Here is a 26,476-nt window from a genome sequence, read left to right as displayed (position 1 = left end):
TTGCCCCAGGCTGGTCTCAAACTCCTGGCCTCAAGTGATCCGCCCACCTTGGCCTCCCAAAGTGCTGGGATTACAGGTGTGAGCCACCTTGCCCAGCCTAGTTTTTATTTCTTGATTGCCAGTTTTAGTTATTACCTGTTACCTTTTTATTAAGATGAGGATTTAGCCCTCCCATATTGTGCCTCCTGATCATGACACTGCTGTCTTTAGTTGTTTTGTTGATTGCTTCTGTTAGGTAGCATCAACTTCTGATTTTATCTTGTATGAGCTCCTGTCCTTTAACTATACTGTTAGACTATGGATACTTACATTCTATTCTGTAACCATGTTTTAAAATATTGGTTCTTTCTAAAAGCCAAATACTAATAAAGTATCATTTCTATGATGTAAAAATATTTACTGCAGAATCAAGTCATATACTATAATTCTATTTCCTTCTCCATGGCTCATGATCCCTCTGACATTCATTCATTCATTCATTCATTCATTCATTCATTGATTTATTTATTTATTTTGAGACAGAATCTTGCTCTGTTGCCCAGGCTGGAGTACAGTGGTGTGATCTTGGCTCACCACAACCTCTGCCTCCTAGGCTCAAGGGATTCTCGTGCCTCAGCCTCCTTAGTAGCTGGGATTACAGGCGTGTGCCACCACGCCTGGCTAATGTTTGTATTTTTAGTAGAGACGTGGTTTCACCATGTTGGCCAGGCTGGTCTCAAACTCTCGACCTCAAGTGATCCACCCGCCTCGGCCTCCCAAAGTGCTGGGATTACAGGCGTGAGCCAGTGCGCCCAGACCCCTCTGACATTTAGAAATAGAATATTCCTAACACTGTGGTTGAAAGAAATCTGATTTTCTATACCAATTGCTCAAAACATGACACATTTTAGTTTGCTGTTCCTTTTTGTACAGAAGCCTGCCTTCTCTCAGTGTTTTCCACACATTTTGCTGAAGTACATCTGCAAATAACCTACCCAGAAAGTGTTCACGCAGGCCAGGTGTGGTGCTCACGCCTGTGATCCCAGCACTTTGGGAGGCCGAGCTGGGTGGATCACGAGGTCATGAGATCGAGACCACAATGGCCAACATGGTGAAACCCCCGTCTCTACTAAAAATACAAAAATCAGCCGCGCATGGTGGCGGGCGCCTGTGTTCCCAGCTACTCAGGAGGCTGAGGCAGAAGAATCACTTGAACCCGGGAGGCAGAGGTTGCAGTGAGCCGAGATGCACCACTGCACTCCAGCCTGGCGACAGAGCGAGACTCCGTCTCAGAAAAATAAAATAAAAAAGTGTTTATGGGAAGTCAGTGTTTTAGTCCCGATGTGTGGTGACTTTCTTTTGCCTTCAGATTTAATGGATCTTAGGTTTAAAATGTTTAATCATTATTTGCAAGACCTTCCTCCACTGCCTTCTAGCATCCAGTATTTTTGCTATTCATTGAGCCAGTTTTGACACCTTTTTCTTGCGTAAGTGACCACTTTTTTATTTTCTTCCCAAAATACTTGTTACGTGATGGCACCGGTCCTTGTAGCTCTTCTTATTTTTCACTATTTCCCCCTTTCTGTTTTACACTTGGGAGGATTTCCTCAATTTCACATTGCAGACGTTCTTTGGAGTTTGCTCTTCAGTCATTTCCAGTTTCTTAGAACTTGCTCTTACTCATTTAAAAAGTCTGATCCTGTCTTGTTTTGTGAATGTGGTATATTTTTGGATCCTCCTATTTATGTTTTTCCTGAGTTTTTTCCCCCCCCTGTTATTTTAGTCCCACTCTTTTGTTCAGCAAGCTTTAGTCAACTCATTTGTAACCCTGAGTTGTCTATTCACATTTAATGAGGGAATAGGACTAGAAGCTATGTGGGTGAACAGGGAGCTAGAATTTTGGAGAATTTGTTCAGAGAACGTTCCCGTGGATTTTTGTTTTCCCTAAATGCATTTCTGGCTAGGATTGCTGGAACTTTGCTATTTTCCATAGGTGCTACTATTAATTTCCCTCTTTTCAGTTCCACCTCCCACTCCAGCTTTCAATAATACCATTATTTCTGAAGCCAGAACCTCTCCCAGGGATATTGACTTTTATCAGCTCCAGCTCCCTCCCATAGTTTTTAATAGTACTTTTAAACCATTCTCCAAAAAAGCCAGTAACCCATAGTGAATGATGAGGCTTAACAGCATAGTCAGTTAAAAGAGAAAAATAACCTTTTAGGGGTTGGGGGTTGCTTTTTAAATGTTTTAAGAATCAGAACGGTAATTATTTGGAAGTCTTTCAGGTACTACACTAAGTACGGATCTCACGGCACACTTGCTTTGTAACAATGTTTTTGCTCACTCTGACTCATCCAGGAGATCTGTTGGCTGCAAATGATGGTGAGCTTGGAAATGGCTCATTCTCAAGAGAGTCAGTCACCAAAACTCAAGTCATGCAAAGAGATCTGGCTTCCATAGAAAGCTTCTGAAGCTATGTGGCAATATATTTAAAACAAGCCACTAGCCCCTAAACAGGGTTAAATGGTTCTCCCTTTAAAAGAGAAATGTTTGTATAAATGTATAGTTTGCCTATGTTGGTTTGTTTTCAATGATCATGTCTTTAGTCACACTTTTATAACAGGTAGGACAGACTAGGAAAGCCCAATTAGGAGTAGCCCATTGCAGCAGTGCAGCTGCAGCCCGCGTGGGGTCACGGATGGGGACACAGATGAGGCTGGGGCCGAGGCTGGGGCCGAGGCTGGGTGACTGGGGGCCTAGTGATTCTGCTGATGGACACAGGGAAGGCTGGTTCCACACCACTCTGCTTCAACACTAACAGTTCACCAGAATCACTTAGGTACCTTTTACCAGACATTAATATCTGTGCCTTACCCAAGACCAGTTAAAACAAAATATTTCCTAAGTAGTCTAGAAGAGAAATGAAAACAAAAAATCTGAAAAATGAGTTTTCCCTTCTCAGTTTTTGTCACATCAAGAGTTAACCAAACAGTCTTGTATCTGTAATTTAATGTTTACATTTTTGGATTAAAGGACTTTGCCACGTTGTTCCTGCTGCTGCCTTTCTTTTAAAAATAGTCTTACCTGTAATACATACTGTCGAGCTCTGTCTACATCTCCCGGCAAACTGAACCTTCGCATGATCATAGCATTCATTTCTGGGAACTAAGAAAAAAGAGAGAAAATCTGTTTATTTCTCTTGGGGGAAACAAGTGTTCTAACACTAGTTTGTAACAACAGGAAATAAGAAACAACAAAAATGTAATTAAATGTCTAGATGATGTGGGGGAGCAATAAACTGTGGCAACAAAAGCTGAGCTAAGAGACATCCACTGTCTATGCCTAGGCACTGTGGTGGTGTACAGGAGGAGAGACACTAGTCCTTGTTTATTCTGATGTTTTATCCTAGTCCAACACTGAGTAAGAGAGGCAGGAGGAATAAAGTACATCTCAACAACAACATGGTTCTGGCTGGGTGTGGTGGCTCACGCCTGTAATCCCAGCACTTTGGGAGGCCGAGGTGGGCGGATCACCTGAGGTCAGGAGTTTGAGACCAGCCTGGCTAACATGGTGAAACTCTGTTTCTACTAAAAATATAAAAAAATTAGCCGGGCGTGGTGGTGCACGCCTGTAATCCCAGCTACTCAGGAGGCTGAGGCAAGAGAATTGCTTGAACCCTGGAGGCGGAGGTTGCAGTGAGCCGAGATTGCGCCACTGCACTCCAGCTTGGGCAACAAGAGTGAAACTCCATCTCAAATAAAAAAATAAAAAACAACATGGTTGGTAAACTTGAAATTGTATCAGGATCGCCTGTACTGCTTGTGGGGCCTCTCCCCCAGTTTCTGATTGAGTAGGGGTGGAGCCTTGGCATGCATTTCTAACAGATTCCCAGGTGACACCAGTATCTCTGGTCTCTGCCAACATTTTGCGAGTCACTGGCCTAGGATGAGGATGGGAATTAGGCATTCTACTCTAAGTACTAAATTGATTACCAACTGAAAGCTATTGAGGTTTCTGAGCAGAGAGCATTACGTGCAGAGCTCTGCCTTAAGCAGTGTGTACAGTGGATCTGAGCAGTGGTGCATGACACTGACTGCATACTGGGATCAGCTGGGGAGGTTTTTGTGTGTGTTTTTTTTTTCTTCTGAGATGGAGTTTCGCTGTGTCGCCCAGGCTGGAGTGCAATGGCACGATCTCAGCTCACTGCAAACTCCGCCTTCCTGGTTCAAGCGATTCTCTGCCTCAGCCTCTTGAGTAGCAGGGACTACAGATGTGCGCCACCACACCTGGCTAATTTTGTATTTTTAGTAGAGACAGGGTTTTGCCATATTGGCCAGGCTGGTCTTGAACTCCTGACTTCAGGTGATCTGTCCACCTCAGCCTCCCAAAGTGCTGGGATTACAGGTGTGAACCACTGCGCCTTGCCTGGGGAGGTACAGTTGCCTAGATCCTGTTCCCAGAGATTTTGATTATATTGGCTTGGTGCTTAGTCTGGGCACCAGGATTTTCAACCCCCTCCCATCTACTCTGATATTTTTAATGTGCAGCCAAGGTTGAGAACCATGGAACTAAGAGAGTCAGAGGTAGACGGAACAAACAGGTTACTAGAGTAGTTTATAAAAAAGACCTGAATTAACCTGATAGCAAGAAGAGGGGAAAAAAAAAGGGTAAAAATTCAATTGAAGGTAAAATCGATATTCTACAATACTTAGCAACTATTTACAACTGTCACCATTAACAGAATACAAAAGCCAGGACACCAAATCACTTCACTTCCTAGATCTGAGCTCTAGTCTTGGTTTGGCTACCAACTGCCACAGCTGAGTGACTTCCTTAGTCCCTGGGGTCTTAGGCTTCTCCTCTTCATGACCGGAAGCCCTTGAGCTCTAACAGTCTATGGCTCCACGGAAGAGGTAAGATGTGTTTGGTTTTGGCCACGTCAGTGCTTATAGCAGTTGCCAGTTTTTCCCTGGCAGTGAACCTGAAGATGAAATAAGTTGTCCTGTAACCATGACCATGGTATTAGTAATCCTAGAAGAAAAAATAGGGCATACATAGAAAAGCCTCAGCCGAGTGATCACAGACGAAGAAAGAATGTTTCTTTCAGACCAAAATATGTGTCAGAACAAAGCTCTAAACATGTAGAGACTGCTAATGTGTTTACAGAATTTATAGAGCCAGCAACTGGTTAGTTCTTATGAAAACCAGTAATTTCCTTTAGTTACTGGTGTTTTAAGAAGAAAACAAGCTACTAGAAAGAAATTAGGGAAGCCCAAATCAACTTCTGTGGTAAAAAAGCCAAATCAAGTAGGTTTTAGTTTTGTTTTGAGACTTGTTCTGTTGCCCAGGCTGGAGTGCAGTGGTGCAATCATAGCTCACTGCAGCCTCAAACTCCTATAGGTTCAAGTGATCCTCCTGTCTCAGCCTCCCAAGTAGCTGGGACTACAGGCATGCACCTGGCTAATTTTTTAAAATTAAAAAAAAATTTTTTTTTGAGATGGAGTCTCACTCTGTCGCCCAGGCTGCAGTGCAGTGGCACAATCTTGACTCACCGCAACCTCCGCCTCCCGGGTTCAAACGATTCTTCTGCCTCAGCCTCCCGAGTAGCTGGGACTACGGGGCACATGCCACCACACCCTGCTAATTTTTTGTATTTTTAATAGAGACGGGGTTTCACCATGTTAGCCAGGATAGTCTTGATCTCCTGACCTTGTGATCCGCCCACCTCGGCGTCCCAAAGTGCTGGGATTACAGGCGTGAGCCACTGCGCCTGGCCAATTTTTCAATTTTTTATAGAGATGGGGTCTTGCCTTGTTGCCTGGGCTGGTGTCAAACTCCTGGCTTCACATGATCCTCTCACCTGGGCCTCCCAGAGTGCTGGGATTATGGGTGTGAGCCACTACACATAGCCTGTTTTCGTTTTTTAATACCACATACTTGCTGGATATCTAGAAGGTTTTATCGTTAACACTAATGTGATCCTCTTGTAGGCATCTGGTGACATTACTGTGTTTATGATGTATAAGCTTTTTCTACAGTACCAGCAAGTGTAGTAAGATGTGCTGACTGGGTGTTTTCACTGATGCTTTTACTATGAAAAGCACTGAGAAAGCAAAATTTGAAAAAATTATTTGCATTGAGTGACTACATCCTTCCTTCCAAACATGTCATGTGTGCAATTATAATATGCAAAACATCGAACTTTTCCCCGGGCACTCCCCAGTCCCCTTCATGTGTATGTGGAAAAGAAAAGAGAAACACAGCAGGAAGAACAATTGCCTGCAGATTTAGTGACAAATAAAAGTTCTGTTTGCTCAGGTGGTGTTTTTAAGAGTAGGAAAACCACCTGTGGGTAAATCAGGTTGTAGCGCTGTGAAACCCATCCATACACTAAACCGCCAAGGTGATCAGTAGATGAGTTTTCCCAAGCAAAATGTGGGTCACTCTAAGGCACCAACTAGTCACCACGACAGCATAAGGCCTGTGCAGCTGGTGCAGGGGCTGGTGATGGCATTTGGAAACGTGGCTACAGCTGACATTTGGGTCTAGTGACTTAGCAAATAAGGAAGAGAAGCAGAAGAAAGGAAAGATTTGTTTTTGTTAAAAAAGATATTTGAAGAGTAATGAAGTTTCATCAGATAAAGTAAAGCACTTCCATTTTGTTTCTGAAGCTTTCAAAATCCAATTAACTTGAGGTTTTTGTTCTTAAAGAGAATATGTACACATATACATACATACATACATGGGAGGATGTTGTCATCCCTGGGACTTCTCCAGAAATCCCCAAAACTCTTCTTAAATCCTCTGAACCAACTGTTACCAGGAAACCCCTTAAGAGAGATGTTAAAAATAAAGGAACTCCAAAGAGAGGGGGTTTCTGTCAAGTGCTGGGTGGAGCAAACTCCAAGACAACCCACCACACCAAGTTAAAAAGGAAAAGGTGGTTTCCCAAGAATGCTTGCCCTGGCCCAGTGTTCACAAATGGAAAAGCTCAAAGAGCGTCTCATCAGCACACACAACTCACCTACCAAAGGAAAAGGATTACAGACGTCTTAGAACTCCTCCACTAAGTAGGTATGTTGTTCACAATAACAAAGACATCACACAGAGATGATTCTTTGAGTATCATCAGTGCCCGGGTGGGTTAGTTACCTGCTCTGTGGGAAGGCCTGTTTGGTATCACAGCTACTAACTTCTCAGCATTACCAGTGACAATAACACTGTGTATGATGTAATAAAATAATACTGGTCTTAGACTTGTTCAGTTCCCTGCTGTGCCATTTACCAGATGTTTAATTTTGGCGAGGTTTGAGCATCAGTTTCTTGTAGAATAGGCACCATGATATCTACCACAAAGAGGAGTTGTGAGATTAGAGATAATGTATGAAAGAATCCTTTGTAAACTAAAAACACATTTTCATTAAGTGGAGATACTGCACATTCTTAATGTTATTTTTGGAACTTGTTTTTACCCAGAATGAATTTTAGTCCCAAAAATCTTCTGACACATTTCTTGCTAAGAATCTCTTGTTTGACAGTGTATTCCACAAAAGAGCCTAACCTTGCTGTTTTATTAGAAGGCAACTTATAAATACATATTTGGCTAACGTCTGGCCCACGTGCCACAAGACAGAAACAGCAGTCTACTTTTGAAATGAGTTCTGTCCAGAGTCACTTCCTGCTTGGACTCCATTCTGTGTTCCCTTTTCTGAGGCTGCAATGTGCCTTTTAAACTCACTGCCTTATGGGCCGATGAGAACACTGCTGTCTGGTGACTGTGAGTAGGTGCCTCATGACTGGGATTTCCCAGTAAAGCACACACAAAACCATGGCTCGGGGTACAGTAATCTTTTTTCTTCCTTTTGCTTGCGTTTTTTAACCAGCATTTTTCTTTCTTTCTCTTTTTTTTTTGTTTTGAGATGGAGTCTCACTCTGTCGCCCAGGCTAGAGTGCAGTGGTGCGATCTCAGCTCACTGCAACCTCCGCCTCCCAGGTTCAAACGATTCTCCTTCCTCGGCCTCCCGAGTAGCTGGGATTACAGGCGTGCACCACCATGCCTGGCTAACTTTTGTATTTTTAGTAGAGACAGGGTTTCACCATATTGGTCAGGCTGGTGTTGAACTCCTGACCTTGTGATCCACCTGCCTTGGCCTCCCAAAGTGCTGGAATTACAGGCATGAGCCACTGCACCCAGCCTTAACCAGCATTTTTCAATCTCTTATAGATTACTGACAGATACTATGTAGAAGAGGTCCATCTCCCCTGTCCCCTACTATATATGAAGGCAGAGTTAGCCGTTACTCCTTTGTGTGTGGAGGGGAAAGTAAGTTAGTTTCTTTCGAAATACATTCAGAGTGAAACTTAAGGTTTAAGAAGGACTCAACCGATAACTTGGTATTCTGGGGTTCATAACAAGTATTTAACAACTTGAAGATTTTTACAAATACAGCAACCAAAACGTTTTCAGCGCCTTCTCCAGGGAGAGGCTTTTTCCTTCTATCCTGACAATCTTAGAGCCTAGGTAGAGGAATCTTTACCAAGCTAGCTGGATTTCAGCACACTCAGTCCGTCTTACTGTCCTTCACTCATGTTTACTAACAAGCATCTGAGAAGTAATGTTTGCAGTTGTATAGGTGGAAGCCAGTGCCTCATTTTTCTAATCCCCGGCATAGTATCTACACGGCTCAAACGTTCCTCACTCATGCCTCAATGTACAAAAGGGGATTTTTAGAAATTTTTGTCAAAACTGGGCACATGTATTATGCTCCTTGATTTTGGGCTGGCAAGTAAGTCTCATTGGGAGAGAGGACCTATTTATAGCATATCTTTCACTTCTTACCTCAGCCTCCAAAGTCTGAGAGGATGGAAGCCTTGTAATAATGAGGGCAGGTGTTCCTTCAAAGTGCCCTGACATCTCCATTCATAGCCCTAGCAAGCTGCCCAAGTAGCCTGGCCCAGTCACCCAGAACATCAGCCTCCCCTGGGAAGAATCACGCTGCCAATGGCTGTGCTAGATAGTGGGTGAAAGATAATCTTTCCTCTCTCCAATAGAAACCCACCAAAAGCAAGGGTCATGGTTTCTGTATCACAGTGGAATCACTGAATTCTATGGAGGACATGATTGACCTTTGTAAACGTGAAGACAGAATGAGGCAAAATCTCTGAAAGACCAAAAGTTACTATAATTTTAGACCAAAGAGCTAATGTTGAATTTCATGGCACGGTGATGAACATCTTACTGCTTTGCTACATACCAAATTAAATACTACTAAGATGAAAATCTATTAACAAGATGTTCCAACACCAACTAATGTCTCACTTATTTCAAGTAACATTCAGTACAGCCACAAGCCATGTGGCCAGCATCTAGAGGAGGCTGTGAGGATGTCTGCTTTGTCAGTCGAGGGAACATCTTTGAAGCTTCCTAAGCCTTTCATTCACATTAAGGGGGACACGAGGGCAGCTGTACTGACTTCCTCACTTCTCAGTCCCTCAATCCGGAGAAAGAAGGAACTATGTGGGTCTACCGCACTCCACTGACTTCTTGACATTTTGAGGCAATGGCCGAAGTTCTAAGGCCTCTCTCAGAGCAGCAGAGTCTCATTAAACTTCTAAAACTGGAGAATTTCTTATGCTTGGAGGGCCCTGATGCTTCCTGTGCCTTTTAAGGGGCTCTGAGGACCACCAGAGTCCAGTCCTATAATCAACACTTGGAAACTGTTCACTTTGCCAGTGGCCAAAATATATGGAAATAATCATGATGCTACCTCAAATGCCTCTGGCACACCACAAGACACAAAGATCTTAAATAGGATCTTAGCTAATCCTCACAACCCCCCTGGGAGAAAGCTGATCTTCTCAATTTTACAGATAAGGAAACAGGCTTAGCAAGGTGAAATGACCAGCCCTAACATCTCACTCAGAGCCGGGATCAAATGCAGACCTGTGATCTCTTACCTGAATGCCTTCCCATCTATTCCGTTACGCAACCTTCCCATCAGGTGTGTCGCGGGACATCAGTTCTGTGGGGCTATCAGTGGTGTGTCGAAGGGAGTTCGTAACACTTACCTGCTGACAGGCAAACAGGACAGGACCAGTGGCTAACCCGAGCTTCAGATCAGCTGATGTTGGTTTGCCCATCTGGTCAGAACATGAGGTGAAGTCCAACACATCATCTATTAGCTGGCAAAAGGAAAAATGGGATGTAAGGAGCACCGCCAGGCCAACATCGCTGCCATTGTTCCTGCTATTTTGGCAATTCCACACTAGGGGAGAATGCTGACTGTATCACGGTGCTACCATTCTTTTTTTTTTTTTTTTTTTTTTTTTTTGAGACAGAGTCTTGCTCTTGTTGCCCGGGCTGGAGTGCAGTGGCCGGAACTCAGCTCACTGCAAGCTCCACCTCCCGGGTTCACGCCATTCTCCGGCCTCAGCCTCCCGAGTAGCTGGGACTACAGGTGCCCGCCACCTCGCCCGGCTAGTTTTTTGTATTTCTTAGTAGAGACGGGGTTTCACCGTGTTAGCCAGGATGGTCTCGATCTCCTGACCTCGTGATCCACCCGTCTCGGCCTCCCAAAGTGCTGGGATTACAGGCTTGAGCCACCGCGCCCGGCCTGGTGCTACCATTCTTACAAATAAAAAGCATACCAACCTGAAAAGCTATTCCTACATTTTTTCCGTACTGATAGGCGATCTCATGCACCACTGGGTCGGGACATCCTAGAACAGAGACCTGAAACAAAAAGAGCATTCTGAGATAAGCTGCTTCCAGCCAGCAGTACAGCAGCTGACCCCTGACTGAAGGAATTCCTTAAAATAGGAGGTAGCGGGGCTAGATTATACACAGTCAGGAGACGCTGACATCAGAGGGACACCAAGCATGTACAAAACCGCATTTCCAATCACAGAGTTTCAGCCTCAGATTGTGTCGTTAAATTCTAAGAAAATTCCCCTTCTCCGGCCCCTGCTTTCAGACAGGATAAGCAGCCTTTCCCACTGCTTAGGAAAAACGGAGCTACAGCTGGACTAATTCTGCTGGTAACAGGCTAAGTAAACCTTCCTGACATGCACAAGAAACAGACCCTCATCTGTGAAATACTGACTTCCAGCACTCAGCAAGCGAGCTCAATTACTGTTGGCTTTAATAATCTCCATCAATGTGTCCCTCATTTCAGGAAGAGATACTCATGTAATCACACACAATTTCCCCATCTGTAGTCCTTTTCATCATCTTTGGGAATTTCACCTGTTTCTGAATGCAGTTATTTCTTGCTTTGTCCATAAAAATCGTCTCAAGCCTCCTGCTTCAGACACAGATATCGCTTTTTTATTATCAGAAGGAACTTCACTGGTCCCACTGTTTCCACATCTCTCTCAAAAGGAGTTACTGTATAAAAACCCTTTTCCCTCCTCTCAGTGGGGGAGAAATAAGACTTCGGAAAGTCTTTTTAAAACTCCAAAAAGCTAGCTGGCACCGGCCACTGAAGTGCATTTCCCAGTGCCCTGCTAAGCATGTTAAGCAGGCCCAGCCACATTTTCAGAAAACAAAGCCTGGGTAAAACCAACACGGGGGAGGGGAGAGATGGTCTGTGTCTACCGGAGAGACGTCTCTGCTCAATCTCCGTGAGAAAGCCAGCTGGAGTGCTGCACAGTTAGTTGCCTTTCTGAAAGGCTCGCAGATGCTAGGAAACCCTGTCCCCTGACCTTCGGTCCTGCCTCTGTGGCTCTCCGGTCAGGGAGTGAACTTGGCTCAGGCATCCGTGTGGTGCAGCGCTGCAGGCTCTGCCGTGAGACTGTGGGGCTACATTTGTGACCTTTACAAGTACCACGTGACGTCGGCATGTTACTGAACCTCTCTCGGCTTCAGCTTCCTCATCTGTACAATGTGGAAATCACAAGCACCTACCTTGTAGCGTTACTGTGAGAAACAGACATGATGCTGCATTTAAACCCTCAGTATAGTGCCTGGCGCCTGGTTAGAACTCAATGTGTGTTTGCTATTATTATCTCTTTTTAGAAATAGGATGTCACTCTGTTGCCCAAGCTGGGGTGCAGTGGTGCAATCACAGCTCACTGTAACCTTGAACTCCCAGGCTCAAGGGTTCCTTCCGCCTCAGTCTCCTGAGTAGCTGGGACTACAGGCACGTGCAACCACACCCAGCTAATGTTTAATTTTTTCGTAGAGATGGAGTCTCACCATGTTGTCTAGGCTGGCCTCAAACTCCTGGGCTCATGATCCTCCCACCTCCACCTCCCAAAGCGTTGGGATTACCACCAGGTGTGAGCCACCGCACCCTGCTGTTTGCCATTATTATGAATAATTGTCCTCCTCCTCATCCACTGGAACCAGAAATAGGAGCCTTGGCAGTGTCCACGCACCTCCGCCAACTGAAGCCAGGTCGCATAATGTCCTCAGCCTGAGAATACTTTTTGACAACTTAATGAGGTCTGTTGACTATGTAGGGCTTGGCCATAAGTACATGGTAAAATTGCATGCACCATAAAGGTGGCCACAGACTTGAGTGAACAGTAACTGCTTTCAACAGCAAACCCCTTCCCGTGGGCAGGCACTGACCTCTGGGCAGTCAGGCAGGGCTCCTTTTTTCAACTAAAGAGTCTGGGAGACCACATGGGGGACAATTCAGAAACTTCTGAGAAGCTAAGATCAGCTTGGCTCAGAGGAGAGCATGGCAAGATCTGGGCAGCCTGGGATGTGCTGAGCTCAGGCCAGAATGATACTGGGAACCAAGATAATCCTAGATAGAAATCACTGAGAGTGAAGCAGTCTCCTGTAGTGAGATTAATGCTGTTTCCTCCACACAAAGCCATAGAGAATATAAACTTTCTTCCTGGAAAGTGAAAGATTTTCTAAAAATCCATTTCTTTTTTTGGAGACAGAGTCTCTCTGTCACTCAGGCTAGAGTGCAGCGGCACGATCTGGGCTCACTGTAATCTCCACCTCCCAGGTTTAAGCGAGTCTCCTGCCTCAGCCTCCATGCGCCACCATGCCCAGATAATTTTTGTATCTAGTAGAGACGGGGTTTCACTAAGTTGGCCAGGCTGGTCTCAAACTCCTGACCTCAGGTGATCTGCTTGACTCAGCCTCCCAAAGTGCTAGGATTACAGGTGTGAGCCACCGCGCCCGGCCTAAAAATCTGTTAGTGAACATTTTAATGGAGTAAAATGTGTGGAGCACGTATGATGAGTACTTGGTATGATTTGAGCTAAACCTCACAATATCCCACAAATATGGATTATGTGGTTGGTGATGATAAAAGCTAACAATTCCTGAGTATCCACTATGTGCCAGGCACTGTTCTGAGAATTCTCACCTTTTAAGTCACTTATGAGGTTCGAGAAACTGAGGCACAGACGGTCCCAGGCATTACATGGCTCTGACACGCTGGAACCTGAATTTCATCCCAGACGGTCTGGTTCTAGGTACTGTTCTCTCCATCACTTTGCTGTGCTGCTTCTATGCTGGGCAATAAAATGGAACCTCCAAGAGGTCAAGGAACGTGTCCAAGTACGCACAAAGCTGCAGTCTGTCTGCACTGCCCCCTCTACGCCCACACATGCTGACACAGAGGTTATTTAGTGGGCGGCTTCTGCCTGACACATGGCGAAGGGACATTACTGCTCAGATTTCAACTATCCCAGATTTCCCTGGGGTGGCATAAAGACCATGCCAGAGAGTCCTGCTTCCCCATCCCAGGTCAGGACTGTCTGGATCTGTGGCAGGAAAACAGAAAACTGCCACAAATTAGACACAACATGGCACAACATACAAGAAGGCAAAGAGGTGCGCAGACTTGCGCTCAGCATCAGAGACATGCCTCACATCTTTCCGGAAATGGGTGGAGCATGAAGAATGATTAAGTCAAAGAAAGTGGAGCTCGACCGACTGTTTTGTTTGAAGCAGATGCTGCAGCCAGGCTGTGTTGTGCATATGCACTTCTTTCTGGGGAACGTTCACACCTTGCATCACATCCTTACAAGCCTTGTCTCAACAAGATGGGGAAGGGCCGGGCGCAGTGGCTCATGCCTGTAATCCCAGCTACCTGGGAGGCTGGGGCAGGAGAATTGCTTGAACCTGGGAGGTGGAGGTTGCAGTGAGCCGAGATCGTGCCACTGCACTCCAGCCTGGGTGACAGAGTAAGACTCCGATAAATAAATAAATAAATAAATAAATGGCCCTTAAGCATCTGAAAAATGTTCCACTCACTCAGAAAGGAGAGATGTAAATTAAAAGTCCACCGCAATACATTCTCCTCTACTGGACTAGCAAAAACTCAAAAGTGTTATGGCACATTCAGTTAGTAAGGCTGTGGGAAAAGAGGTTCTGAAAAGCTGCTGGTGGAAACACATCTGGTACAGACCCAACAGAGGGAAATGTGGTGCTGCCTAACAAAACCATATGTGCAATTACCCCTAAATTCACCCTGCAGGCACTCCTCTCACAATACAAAAATAGGTTTATGCAAGGCCAGCCCTTGCAGTAGTGTTTGTAATTGCAAAACTGGAAACCTAAATGCCCATGTATAGAAGGTTGGTTGAACAAACCATGCTATGTCCACACAATGGGATCTGATACAGAAGCTTTAAAAAAAGTTTTAATTAATTATTATTATTAATTTTTTTGAGATGGGAGTCTCACTCTGTAGCCCACGCTGGAGTACAGTAACGTGATCTCGGCTCACTGCAACCTCCACCTCCCGGGTTCAAGCTATTCTTGTGCCTCAGCCTCCCAAATAGCTGGGATTACAGCCATATACCACCACAGCTGGCTAATTTTTGTACTTTTAGTAGAGATACGGTTTCACCATGTTGGCCTCAAGTGATCTGCCTGCTTTGGCCTCCCGAAGTGCTGGGATTACAGGTGCGCACCTCCACGCCCAGCTAATTTTTGTATTTTTAGTAGAGAACGGGTTTCACCATGTTGGCCCGGCTGCTCTTGAACTCCTGACCTCATGATTTGGCCACCTCAGCCTCCCAAAGTGCTGGGATTACAAGCATGAGTCACCATGCCCAGCCCTGACACAGCAGTTTTAGAAATGAGGAAGATCCTACAAACCAATGTGGAATCATTTTCCTAATAAACTGTTAAGAAATGCAAAGTAAAGCAGAGTAGTCTAGGGTACTACCTCTTCTGTAAGAAAGAAGGGAAGATTGAGCATACTTGTGGCTGCTTATTTGTGCGAAATGAAACCCAGGAAGGAGGAACCAGAAACGAACAAGACTGCTTACCTACAAGGGGGCAGGGGAAGAGAACAGGGCAAAAGGGAGAGTTACTGTATTGCATAGTTCTGACTTTTGGAGCTAATTTTTCTTTTTCTTTTTTTAGATAGGGTCTCACTCTGTTGCCAAGCTAGAGTGCAGTGGTGTGATCATGGCTCACTGCAGCCTCAACCTCCCAGGGCTCAGGTGATCCTCCCACCTCAGCCTCCCAGGTAGCTGGGACTACAGGTGTGCACTACCACGCCCAGCTAATTTTTGTATTCCTGTAGAAAGAGGTTTCGCCATGTTGCCCAGGCTGGTCTCAAACTCCTGGGCTCAAGCAATCCGTCTGCCTTGGCCTCCCAAAGTGCTAGGATTACAGGCGTGAGCCACTGCGCCCGGCCACATTGTTTCAAACATTCAAAACAACAGCAACAATAACAAAACGCTCAAAACCAAAACCCGAAATCAGCAAGAATGAAAGGGAATCCCTAAAATGGAATAAAAATGAACCCAACTATTAACCCATTTATGCTGGAGGTTGCAAATTTTTTTGTGTGAAAAATCAGACCTTGGTAATGACATTGAGCAGTAGGATAGAAATAACACCACAAGCTTAGCGTTCCAATAGTGGAACACTAGCATAAATGGGTTAATATAGTCCAAATAATAACATAACCACACTGATCCACAGAGAAAGGTAACTTTTGAACAGATAAACTTTGATTCTATTATCCTCAGGCCCAAGACAAAAGGAATGACAAATACTGGAGTCTAGTTACTGGGTTTGCTTTTCACAGAGATATGAGTCATGAATTTGGAAACTCCTGTGGTATATTCTTGGATTGTGCAAATAAACACACCGTGGAGAATAGGAGCCAGGTCTCTCACTGTTTGGGAAGTGAGTTACAAATATGGAAAGATGGAATCCTGGAATAAACCACAAATCCTGTGGTGTTAGATGGATTTAGAACTATCTGTTTGATACCTCATGGTTTTGAATAAGTGCGGATGGGTACAGAAAGATATACATGTATCTACCTACATTACATATAATACATACATGTATTTCCTAGCTCTGTCCATTGGGTGGGTCTAGAAACGGTGACACCCAATACTCAAATTCTGGTTTCTTAACACCATTTTCCACCAAAAGGAATGTGGGTTCCTTGGAGAACAGTGAATAACAGGGCTGAATATCTCCTGCCAGAAATGGGGTGCTGAAAAAACGATAGGAGGACACAGAACCAGATTAAAGGGCCTCCCCCATGGGCCATACGTTGGATAATTGAGTATTAAAATAAATAATGACAGTGTTATAATCTACAGAATCAAATAAGATGGCTGGGCGTAGTGACTCACGCCTGTAATCCCAGCACTTTGCGAGGCCAAGGTGGCGATCACTTGAGGCCAGGAGTTTGAGACCAGCCTGGGCAACATGGCAAAACCCCGTCTCTACTAAAAATACAAAAAGTCAGCTGGGTATGGGGGCGGGCGCATATAATCCCAGCTACTTGGGAGGCTGAGGTGGAGGATCACCTGAGCCCCGGAGGTGGTGGTTGCAGTGAACCAAGATTGCGCCACTGCACTACTCCAGCATAGGCAACAGAGTTATACCCTATCTCAAAAAAAAAAAAAAAAAAAAGATACAGAATAAAATAAGAATCCAAGAGCCCATACAGTTAAGAGCTTCCTTACAATGGAATACCAACTCTTCACCACTTCTGAGAATGAAATAATAATAATAATAATAATAAAGATAGAATACCAACTGTCTTGTAGAAGAGTGATATAGAAGAAATGATGAAAATAGAAAAACAGCCATTTGACAACCATCAGAATAATCTTTACATAATCTGAAAACACTTCACCCAAAATAGGTTAAAATAGTAATTTTAGATTGAAGAAACCTGGCAATGGTATCCTTTTTTTTTTTTTTTTGAGATGGAGTTTCACTCTTGTTGGCTAGGCCGGAATGCAATGGTGCAATCTCAACTCACTGCAACCTCCGCCTCCGGGGTTCAAGCAATTCTCCTGCATCACCCTCCTGAGTAGCTGGGACTACAGGCATGTGCCACCATGCCCGGCTAATTTTTGTATTTTTAGTAGAGAAGGGGTTTCACCCACGTTGGCCAGGCTTGTCTCGAACTCTTGACCTCAGGTGATCCATCCACCTCGGCTTCCCAAAGTGCTGGGATTACAGGTGCCCGCCACCATGCCCAGCTCATTTTTTATATTTTTAGTAGAGACAGGGTTTTACCATGTTGGCCAGGCTGGTCTTGAACTCTTGACCTCAGGTGATCTGCCCACCTCGGCCTCCCAAAGTGCTGGGATTACAGGCATGAGCCAGGGCGCCCGGCCCGACAGTATCCTAATCAAGTGATCCAGGCACACATCACCGGTAGCAGGACAGAGAGACAGCAAGTGCCTCCTGGTGTGAGGAGCTGAGGACGGCACCGCTCTTGTGGTATTCTTGCCAAACATTCATAACCTGGATTGATTCTTGAGAAATATCAGAGAAGCCCCACTGAGAGGCTCAACAACATAACTGGCCTGCACTCTTCCAAATACCAAGGTAAATGAGAGGCAAAGAAATACTGTTGTAGATGACAAGAGACTACAGAGTCATGACCCCTAAATGCAACGTGAGATCCCGGACTGGATGCTGGAACAGAAAAGTACGTTTTCCCTTTTGTTATAACAGTTCACAAGTGGCAAGATCTGAATGAGGCCTATAGATAGATACGAATATTGTAAAAAAAGAGGCTGGGTGTGGCATGTGGTGGTGGGCGCCTGTAATCCCAGTTACCCAGGAGGCTGAGGTGGGAGAATCACTTGAACCTGGGAGGTGGAGGTTGCAGTGAGGTGAGACTGTGCCACTGCGCTCCAGCGTGGTCAACAGAGCAAGACTCTGTCTCAAAAAAATGAATTCAATAAAAAAGAGTGTTCTGCTAACGTTACCCACAATATGCAATTCCGTAGTGGTACCGAAGGCTTTGAAAATCAAGTAATAGGAAGACAGCCCATTAATTCCAGGCCACAAGCAGCCCTGGAGAGAACAGAAATTCAGGAAAAAAAAAAAAAGAGAGAGAGACAGAAAAGGTAGGATTATCATACTCAGTTCTGGGTTCAAGTCCCGGCTCAGCTGCTGTCTGGCTGCACAACTGGGCAGACCCCCTGACCTCTCAGGTCTCATTTCCACCAGATTTTCTGGCGAACAAGCCACAGTCTTCATCACTAAGCTACAAAATGTATTTTGCATGAGTATGTATGTAAATAAATAAGTCATCTTTTGATAATAACATGAATTCTGTTTTTTTTTTTTGAGAGAGAGTCTCGCTCTGTTGCCCAGGCTGGAATGCAGTGGAGTGATTTTGGCTCACTGCAACCTCCACCTCCCGGGTTCAAGCGGTTTTCCTGCCTCAGCTTCCCAAGTAGCTGGGATTACAGGTGTGCATCACCACGCCCAGCTAATTTTTGTATTTTTAGTAGAGATGGGGTTTTGCCATGTTGGCCGGGCTGGTCTCGAAATCCTGGACTAAAGTGATCCACTCGCCCTGGCCTCCTTAAGTGTTGGGATTATAGGTGTGAGCTACCATGCCTGGCCTAAAATGGATTCTATTTTAATATCAGTCAATCACAAAACAATCCCCATAGACAGCCCTCTCTTAGATGTTAATATTATTTTCACTAAAAAAAGGATGCGAAGAAATGGCATCCTTAGTAGAATGCAGCTGGTAAGTTTCCCTCCAATTCTGAATACATTTTGCAATCCTGTTAGTTCTTCTTCTGTAATAATTCTGCTCTTTCAGTTCTCCTCCTCCCCTCTTTTTGGTGTGTCTAATTTGCTTTGCATGCATTTCTTTGGAGCTCGCATGGCTTTGCATTTTAAATACCAAGAGTACATAAAAATAGCCATTTTGAATCCATAACACCTCTGGAATATTTCCACCCATAGGCACTTAAATATAGAAACTTTTATTCAAATAGCTCACACTATGATTTTGCTTTATTATTCTAAGAGCTCTGGAGTTTAGGAATAAATCACATGAAAAGGAGGTAGTGCTGGGACAATGCCAGCATGCCCCCTAGTGGGCAGCAGGAAACATTTCATTTTTAATAAGGGTCCAGCCACGTTAACATGTTCACTGTTCAGTTGCTAATCTTTGAAGAATGAATTGCATATCTTTATAAAAGAATTCCTGTGCATTATCTTTGGCTTCTTAAGCAGAGAACGGTGAGCATGAGGAAACCTCTCTATCACGACTCAGGTCCATTTCTTTGGACCATTTGTAAGATTCCATCACTGAGTGAATTTCTGTGCTAGCTCCAATTTGGTGCCGCCCCCTGTGCCTGTGGGATGTCCGCGTGGTGCAGACAGTGTCTCGGTGTTTCCAATTCCAACAGTCTCACTACTACTAATGCTTCTAAGACTCTATTTTTTAAATATTATTTTTAAGTAGAGAGGGGATCTTGCTATGTTGCCTAGGTTGGTCTTGAACTTCTGGTCTCAAGCAAAACTTCCACCTCAGTCTCCCTAAATGCTGGGATTACAGGTGTGAGCCACCTCCCCTGGCCATGCTAATGCTTCTAAGTTTGCAGTCTCAAACTTGTGAAATTATCAATGGGCCTCACTTAACACATCCTCTTCAGGATAAATATTAATAAGTAATATTAAGGCATCCTAATGTGTTAAGAGGATGGATCCTGACCTTCAGGGAGATTTGGGCCATCAAGGGCACGATAATATATAAAGGATTGCTGTAAAAGTGTTAGAACACCCATTTAAAATAGGCTATTCTCTTATTTAGTATCTTGTGTCTATACTTTCTTCCATCTCACTTAAAAAAAAAAAGACCCACATAATTTCTCGGAAATAAAAACATAATAGCCCTTTTAATAAAAAGACAAAAGTGGTCGAGACTGTGGCTGGCATGTTCTACATAATTTACATTCCTTAAAGTTTCCATTAAGTCTTTTTAGGAAGAAAAGATTGTCCTCATTTGTTTCTGGCTTGCAATTATACATTTCTTGACACTTTTCAAAACAGAGACACTAACGGCAAGAGACTTTTTCACCTGAGAGGTCTGAGCAAAAGCTCTCTTTACCTGTTAATAATCTTAGGAGTCTATCATGGCAGCAATTGACATGTGACCCTTACAAGTCTTCCTTATTTTGTGGCTGTAATCACACGGGAAGGTCATTTGTCTAGGTTTTATCTCTGTGTATCTGTCAGGCTTAGAGATGGGCAGAGAAACAATTCTTTGGAGAGACTGTTTCTCATTCTTGGACTAACAATGAATACCACATATTTGTCTACAGATTAAAGAAATTACTCATTAAAAAAAAAAAATGTATACACGTGTATGCACAGTGGAGGGAAGGCCAGGGAGAAAGCAAGGGGAGAAACAGTTATGGCTTATACTCACTTTGTACTCTGAAGAAATAGGACTTGTTTATATTTCACGTAAAATATTAGAAGGATTGGCCAGGCACGATGGCTCATGCCTATAATCTCAGCACTCTGCGGGGCCAAGGTAGGTGGATCACTCGAGGCCAGGAGTTTGAGACCAGCCCGGCCAACATGGCAAAATCCCAACCCTAGGAAAAATACAAAAATTAGCCAGGCGTGATGGTGCACACCTGTGATCCCAGCTACTAGGGAAGCTGAGGCAGGACAATTGCCTGAACCTGGGAGGTGGACGTTGCAGTGAGCCAAGATCACACCACTGCTTTGTAGCCTGGGCCACACAGCAAGACTCTGTCTCCAAAAAAAAAAAAAAAAAAAAAAAAAGTATATAGAATGCTAGTACAATCTAATAGATATCTTTTCCTGGGTAAATACTATATTAAAGAACAGAGCACTTCATTTTTAAAAGGTAAAGTATCAGAAAGAGTGTGTGTGACATCAATCATTAGAGAAATTACGGTAAATTGTTCAAAATGATACACAGTTTGGCAATCAGATTGGGGAAGGTGCAGGAAAGCTTATTTTGATTCAGTTCTTGGGAAGAAAAGATGAAAAGTTAACACCTGCATACCAAAAGAAGATAGCAAAAATGAAAACACAGCAGAAGTCCTCTACTGTTTGGGGATGTCATTCTTTTCCTCCTTAACCTCTTGGGATTTTTGGATACTATTTTAAGATTCTTCACTGAAATATTTTCTAGGAGAATTAGCTCCCAAAAAACAGCTATGAGGCTTTAACTTGAAGAAAGACAGAACGTACATACTGCTTTACAACTGTTGGCTATCAGGCTGGCAGTCTTCTTGAAGGTCTTCTCAAGGTAGTGTGCAAATCTTTCATTCTCATTTTCCTTTGACCCAAGCTGAAGAAATTCACCTATAAAGAAGGAAAAAGAGTCATTTGAGAGGTGGTTTTATTGCCTAGCTACACACCAGGACTGAATAACAAAGAAGAAAAATCAGAATCAACGTACCACGCACCAAATCTTCAATAACTTGGGTTAAAATAGATATAACAGTTGTATTTCCAATTCGTGCCAGAGCTATAGATGCTGCAGAAAGAATTAAATCTCCAGCAAGAACAGCCTAGAAAAAGACAGGGGGAAAACAAAACGTTCAGAAAAATTTATCAGAGCAGTAGAGCCAACGATGAACCTGACTGGAGGGGAGCTTCGTGGAAGTGGGGGCTCATCTTGGATGCAGGTGTTTTTACCTTCCTCTTCCTCAACAGGAGTCCGTAACAATCAGCTACAGATTTGGACAGTGTTTGAACTGGATTGGCTCTCAGAGATGACCATGTCACTCTTCCCAGTTCGTAACAATCGGTTACAGATTTGGGACAGTGCTTGAACTGGACTGGCTCTCAGAGATGACCATGTCCATCTCCCCAGTTGACAGCTGAAGAAATCAATGCCTGGAGAGGGAGAGCAGTTTCACCCACCAGCCCCACCAAAATGCAGCTGCCTTCAGTTTCACTACAGTGGATGTTCACTCTTCCCTTATGCCTTTCCACTTACTGTTCCTTCTGCTCAAAAAGTTCTGCCCCCTTCTTCACTGAGTGGACTTATTTGCATAATTAGTTCAGTTGCCACTTCTAAGAAGTCACCCCCCAACCCTAAGTCTAGTCAGATGCCTCCCTTTTGTGTGAGTACAACACCCGTGCATGCTGCGACCATCACATCTTGCATACCAGTCAGTGATGCTCTAGTCTCTATACTCCCAGGTCAACGGGGAGGGTGGGGTGGAGCCGGAGCTCGGATTAGGAATCATCTCAGCAGGTACTGAGCACACCCCAGAGCATGGCACGAAACATGTTATTTTCAATGAAAATTAAACCAAAGAATTTTGCCTCCAAGTGAAATGCTTTTTGTACTATGTGACACTGCCCCTCATTCCCAGACACACAAAAAAATTTTTTTCCATTGAACACTAAGCAATCAACATCTTTCCAGTCTTCTTTAGACTGTGATGGATGTCTACACTGTACTAGCAACTAGTTATAAATTACTGCATAAATAGTTGAATTATATGCTATAATGAAATACGTGCTATGTATATTAATTTGCATATTTAAAGATATATATGTTATATTCAATTTTTTTTTTTTTGAGAAAGAGTCTTGCTCTGCTGCCCAGGCTGAAGTACAGTGGCACGATCTCAGCTCACTGCAGACTCTGCCTCCTGGGTTCAAGCGATCCTTCCACCTCAGCCTCATGAGTAGCTGAGACTATAGGCGTATACCACCACGCCCAGGTAATTTTTGTATTTCGACTAGAGATGGGGTTTCACCATGTTGGCCAGGCTGGTCTCAAACTCCTGGCCTCAAGCAATCCAACTGCCTCAGCCTCCCAAAGTGCTAGGATTCCCAAAGTGCTAGGATTCCAGGCATGAGCCACCAGGCCCGGCCGTTAAGTGTTATATTCTGTAGTAATTAGTCATAAAGGCTAGAGTTCACAGAATTTTCAACACACCTATTTTAGGTACTTATCGTCTTAGTTCTTTGGTATCTAAAATAGTGATGTTCAGTGTGTTTACCAATTAATCACCACTTTATGTAATATACATATTATGTAAGAGATCCTGATGTAAGTATATGCTTATAAAGTCATTTTACAAATTATGATATATAGGTACCCACTTACATTCTCCCACTCAGCCCCTACATCATTAGCAGCTCAGGGCTCAGGATCCATTGGCTTTTACTTCTTTCTTCTCCTGGCTGGGGGGATCCTAGAGACCAAAAGGTCCAGCATATGACATGGAAGCCACAGGACTGTGGACAGCCAGGGGTGGGAGTTAAAGGAAAGAAGAGATAGGAAGCCCAGGCCAGGCCTAACAAGGGCTCACCGAGAGGGCACAGCGTGTGTGGGTTTTTGTACCAGTAACGTAGCATTTGTGGGTCAGAGGCAGAAACAGGTAGGAACTGGCAAGTAGCCCTGTGCTAAGTAGATGGCTGTCAGAACTGAAAGAGGCAGGTGAGAGCAGCACATGTGTCCCTGGCCTGCCCTCAGAAAGAGGCCCCTAATGGCCGAGGCAGACACACAGGGGCTAGCCAAGGTGGAGACCATCATTTGTTCTCTTGATCCTCTTCCCTAACCCAAGGCTCCAAATAAGGCTTTAGGACTGGCCCTGCCTGAAAACAGACACAGCTGATTGCAGGGACGGGTCACAGAGTTACCCACGTCCTCTCCAAATCAAAACGCCATCTGCTTTTTTGGCCAACCTTCTGATGTACAGAATTTAGTCAACAGGACGTAAAGCCTTTCCATCTAAAATTTGAAATAAAAGGCATATAAATGAAATTGCAGGACTCCATTTCAAAACAAAGTCATTTATGTTCAAATAACATCAGCATGTGAAGATAATAATAAACATATATATGTGTGTATGTGTGTGTGTGTGTGTGTGTATATCTTCTTTTAATACGGACAATAGGAATTAACCAGGAATACTATAAATCTGTGAAAGAAAAGGAGGTGAAGGTGGGGTAGTTCTAGTTGCACACACCTTTTTTTTTTTTGAAATGGAGTCTCACTCTGTTGCCCAGGCTGGAGTGCAGTGGTGCAATCTCGGCTCACTGCAAGCTCCTTCTCCCAGGTTCAAGTGATTCTCCTGCCTAAGCCTCCTGAGTAGCTGGGATTACAGGCGCACGCTGGCTAATTTTTTTTGTTTTTTTAGTAGTGACAGGGTTTCACCCTGTTGGCCAGGCTGGTCTCAAACTCCTGACCTCAGGTGATCCGCCCGCCTCAGCCTCCCAAAGTGCTGGGATTACAGGCGTGAGCCACTGTGCCTGGCCTGCACAAACTTTTTGTTTGCTCTTCAGTGGAGGCACGTGTGTGGTGATGGTGATGGATGCCTGTGCATTTTCATTCTCATCTGTTCAACTTTATTCTCATCCTTTAACCCAGAATCTATGCATCCTTAAACCAAAGTCCCTGTTTCTCATATTCCCAATGCTAATAATACAGAAATATGCTTTAATATATACATATACGAACTAAATCCAATTACAGAACTTCTATTTCAAAAGATAGAATTTTCATGGTAGAACAGTATCTCTGAGGTTTCTTTTTCCTTTTTTTTTTTTTTGTTTTGTTTGCTTTGACATTTATATGCAGCACTCAAACAAATGTTTAAAAAATTAAACTGAATCTGGGTAATCTAAGCCCAAAAGTAAAATGTTTGATTCCTCATGAAATACCCTTTTTGGATACCCATGAAAATCCCTTTCCTCATAACCAAAGGAATTCTATTAGAAATACTAAGTTTATTTTTCCATGGTATTTTTTATTATTTATTTATCAAATATCTGTATATAGACAAGACATGAATATGTCTTTGAAATTCAGAAGACCATATTACATTTGAGCAAACGTATTTTTAATGAGACAAATCTGAGAAACAAATGCGGTCCAAAAAGCGTGTGATTCAGTAAGACAGATTTAAAAAAAAAAACAAAAAAACCATACCTTCTTTTCACCCCAGATCTTATTAACTGTGTGTTTTCCTCTTCGAGAACTTGCATCGTCAATAACGTCATCGTGAACCAGACTAGCAGTGTGGATCATTTCTGCAATTAAGGCTATGGTGCGCTGGCTGGCTTGCACATGTCTAATTAACAGAAAGCAATGCTTTTTTAACAGACGCCGCCTAGAACCTTCTCAGCAATCAGCTTGTGAAAACTGGACATCGGATCTAGGATAAAGAATGTTATTTCTCTAAGAGAAACAGTATAAAAACTTTGGCTTCACGATAGAGCCATTTCTATACATTTACAAACGTATGAGAAACCCTGCCACAACTACATTTTATGAATTCCGCATTAAAGAAGTAGAAATTGTACAATTAACCAAAAATGCAGTAAACGATCAGAAGTCTGGCTGATCTTATTGGGCTGAAGAATCATCTGTATGACAGTGTTCTTGGTCAGATGTTTAAGTCTGTAAGTTTACAATTAAATTTTGGGGTGGATAGGGAAGAGAGGCGAGAAGCATTTTTAAAAAGTATTTTCAAGACTCAACTGTCTCAATGTTCAAAGCTTTTAATACTGTCTTTTTTTTTTTTTCTTTTTTGAGACAGGGTCTCGCTCTGTTGCTGAGGCTGGAGTGCAGTAGTGCCATCCTGGCTCACCACAACCTTCGCCTCCCAGGTTGAAGTGATTCTGCCACCTCAGCCTCCACGAGTAGCTGGGACTATAGGTACACACCACCCCACACAGCTAAATTTTATATTTTTAGTAGAGATGGGGTTTCACCACGTTGGCCGGGCTGGTCTCGCACTCCTGACCTCAAGTGATCCGCCCGCCTTGGCCTCCCAAAGTGCGGATTACAGGCCTAGTAATTACAGGCCATGGATTACCGCAGCCTGCGTAGTAATGTCTTAAATTAAACATTTAGTGTGACAATCTCAGTAACCAACAGATGTTTGTAAAACTCTTCCAACTCACATTTAACCTTCTCATTAGAAATTTAAACTTTTATTTCCCAAATTTAACACAAACTATAGAATAAGTAGGCTCAAGAAGATAGTATGCAGATAGGAATTTTACAGTTCAGAGGGAATGTCCCCCATTTTATTTTAATCATTATTACCACCATCATCTACGGGAATTTTTATTTTTATTATTTATTTATGTGTTTATTTATTTTTTGAGACAGAGTCTTGCTCTGTCACCAAGGCGCCCACCAGGCGCCCAGGCTGGAGTGCAGTGGTGCGATCTTGGCTCACTGCAAGCTCCGCCTCCTGGGTTCACGCCATTCTCCTGCCTCAGCCTCCCGAGTAGCTGGGACTACAGGCGCCCGCCACCATGCCT

At 43.7% G+C, this 26,476-nt stretch overlaps 1 protein-coding gene across 1 annotated transcript in view; it reads right to left on the bottom strand.

Moving 5' to 3' along the window:
* The window catches only part of PDSS1 (prenyl (decaprenyl) diphosphate synthase, subunit 1), a 59,410-nt gene that overhangs the window by 1,436 nt on the left and 31,498 nt on the right, over positions 1 to 26,476 (bottom strand). The window contains exons 6-11 of the mRNA XM_011969103.1: positions 25,134 to 25,275; positions 21,639 to 21,750; positions 21,432 to 21,541; positions 10,634 to 10,714; positions 10,051 to 10,164; positions 3,067 to 3,147 (exon numbers count right to left, since the gene is read on the bottom strand). Of these exons, the coding sequence (XP_011824493.1) occupies positions 3,067 to 3,147; positions 10,051 to 10,164; positions 10,634 to 10,714; positions 21,432 to 21,541; positions 21,639 to 21,750; positions 25,134 to 25,275 (640 nt within the window). The remainder of the gene's footprint in view (positions 1 to 3,066; positions 3,148 to 10,050; positions 10,165 to 10,633; positions 10,715 to 21,431; positions 21,542 to 21,638; positions 21,751 to 25,133; positions 25,276 to 26,476) is intronic.

The sequence above is a fragment of the Mandrillus leucophaeus genome, unplaced genomic scaffold (assembly GCF_000951045.1).
Source record: "Mandrillus leucophaeus isolate KB7577 unplaced genomic scaffold, Mleu.le_1.0 Scaffold872, whole genome shotgun sequence".
Taxonomy (NCBI): Eukaryota; Metazoa; Chordata; class Mammalia; order Primates; family Cercopithecidae; genus Mandrillus; species Mandrillus leucophaeus.
The sequence above is the reverse complement of the archived record's forward strand: the minus strand, read 5'-3'. Positions and strand labels throughout refer to the sequence as shown.